This window comes from Sphaeroforma arctica (assembly GCF_001186125.1).
Source record: "Sphaeroforma arctica JP610 unplaced genomic scaffold supercont1.309, whole genome shotgun sequence".
NCBI classification, from domain to species: Eukaryota; class Ichthyosporea; order Ichthyophonida; genus Sphaeroforma; species Sphaeroforma arctica.
In genome coordinates, this window is record NW_014040249.1 from 49,947 (window position 1) to 51,741 (window position 1,795).

Below are 1,795 nucleotides of genomic sequence, written 5' to 3' on the forward strand. Positions count from 1 at the left end.
CTTTTTATAGAACTGGTTCGTATGGTAAAATCTGTACACACTTAAATGTTTAGACCCGCAAGGTGCACCTATGAGAATACAAAGGGCCGTATGTGGTATAAAAGCTGAACGTAAACGTATATTATGTATATATATATATCTATATCTGTATCTATGTCCATATCCATATCTATATCTGTATATATATCTATATCTATGTCTTATCTGTATCTATATCTGTATCTATATCTGTATCTATATCTATATCTATATCATATTATATTGGCACGCATCAAACATACAATTAAGGCTAAGTTATCTTTCTCACTTTTTTCTCGTTGTACAACTTTGCCTCCATGCGCTTTTTATTTTCTCGGCATATGTCATTTACTGTATGTAGCCTGTGGTCAAAGGTAGCCTCTGGCTCAAGCAGCTTGGACTATCTACTTTCCTTCTAACTATGTGTATTATGTACTGTTCTACACTCAAGTTAGCTTCATTCCCAAGCAGTATGGGCTATGTAGTTTCTGTATATATAAAAATATGCCATGTTTCACTTTCAAACTGCACGGGCTTTGTAGCTTTCGTATATAATGTGTATTCCCTTTAGGCGCACATCAGTTTTTCTCTGTTCCTGATATGGCACAATACAATCCCTTGCCTTTTGCGTATTCATATTGCACACGCCATCTGAAGACACATCCTACTTCTAAGTCTTTCGGGGCACATGTATGCAGTGTTTGTAGTGGAATCTATTTCTGCTGAAGTTGTTTTATTTTGTATTGTAAATTTTTTTACTCAGTCATTCTTCTGCACTTATCTTTTGCCCGCAGACGGAATTAAGATCATGACAGCGCACGAAATATGGACGACCAATCCAGTATGTAGATCCACGAAGCAAGCCATGTATATATGTAGCAATGGCGATGTACATTGGTTTGTTGTATTTTTAGTGAACATATACATTGTTACGGTACTCGCGGAGATATACATTGGTTTGTAATAGTTACCAGGAGAGATACACATTATTTGCTATAAAGATATATTTTTGTTTGCAGTAGATACTAGTGGAGATATATATTGTTTGCTATAGCACTCGTGAAGATATACGTTGTTATAGTATATGTACGTGTGATTATATACATTGTTATGGCATATTGTTACAGAATGATAACTGTATACTGTATATAAGTGCATTGGAGTTGACCTGTAGCTTACAGAGAGATATCATAGGATCATTGACATTTGGCTGTTTTTCGCAAATGCAGGATTTCTCGTGGACACGTATGAGCTGGCTGCTGATGTTGGACGGTGTCACTTACTACGGACAGAACATCACGGCATTCTCGGTGTTGTTCCTGGTCTCACCTGTCTCCTATTCGGTACGCACATACATAAATCGAAAGTATAACTCACTGAGATATGTACATAGCTACATCGATTATATGCATACATACGTATGCTACATATACCATAGTGCCCCATATGTATTGACGTTGGACAGTGTCACAAACTACACTATCAAAATACTGCGTTATACTCGGTATTGATTCGTCTCCCCTGTCTCGAGTTCAGAAATTTGTGTAAGTAGTCACACAGAGATGACTGCACTGATGATCCGTGCATTAACGGCAATTTCGTAGATTTCGTCAATGACCAACGCATTTATGACGCAGGCTCGGAAGGCATGCTTGTCCATGCTCTAGATGGTCCACACACATATATATATATATATATATGTGTGTGTGTGTGTGTATAATGTATATATATATATATGTATATTTAATATATGTATATGTATATGTATACGTATATG

At 36.5% G+C, this 1,795-nt stretch overlaps 1 protein-coding gene across 1 annotated transcript; it reads left to right on the plus strand.

The window, feature by feature from the left end:
- Positions 1–809: 809 nt before the first annotated feature.
- SARC_05059 (hypothetical protein) lies at positions 810–1,566 on the plus strand (the record flags this gene model as incomplete). Its single annotated transcript, XM_014301086.1, has 3 exons — positions 810–859; positions 1,248–1,361; positions 1,555–1,566. The coding sequence occupies exons 1-3, from the start codon at positions 827–829 to the stop codon at positions 1,564–1,566; spliced, it is 159 nt and encodes a 52-aa protein (XP_014156561.1). The 5' UTR covers positions 810–826.
- Positions 1,567–1,795: the final 229 nt, after the last annotated feature.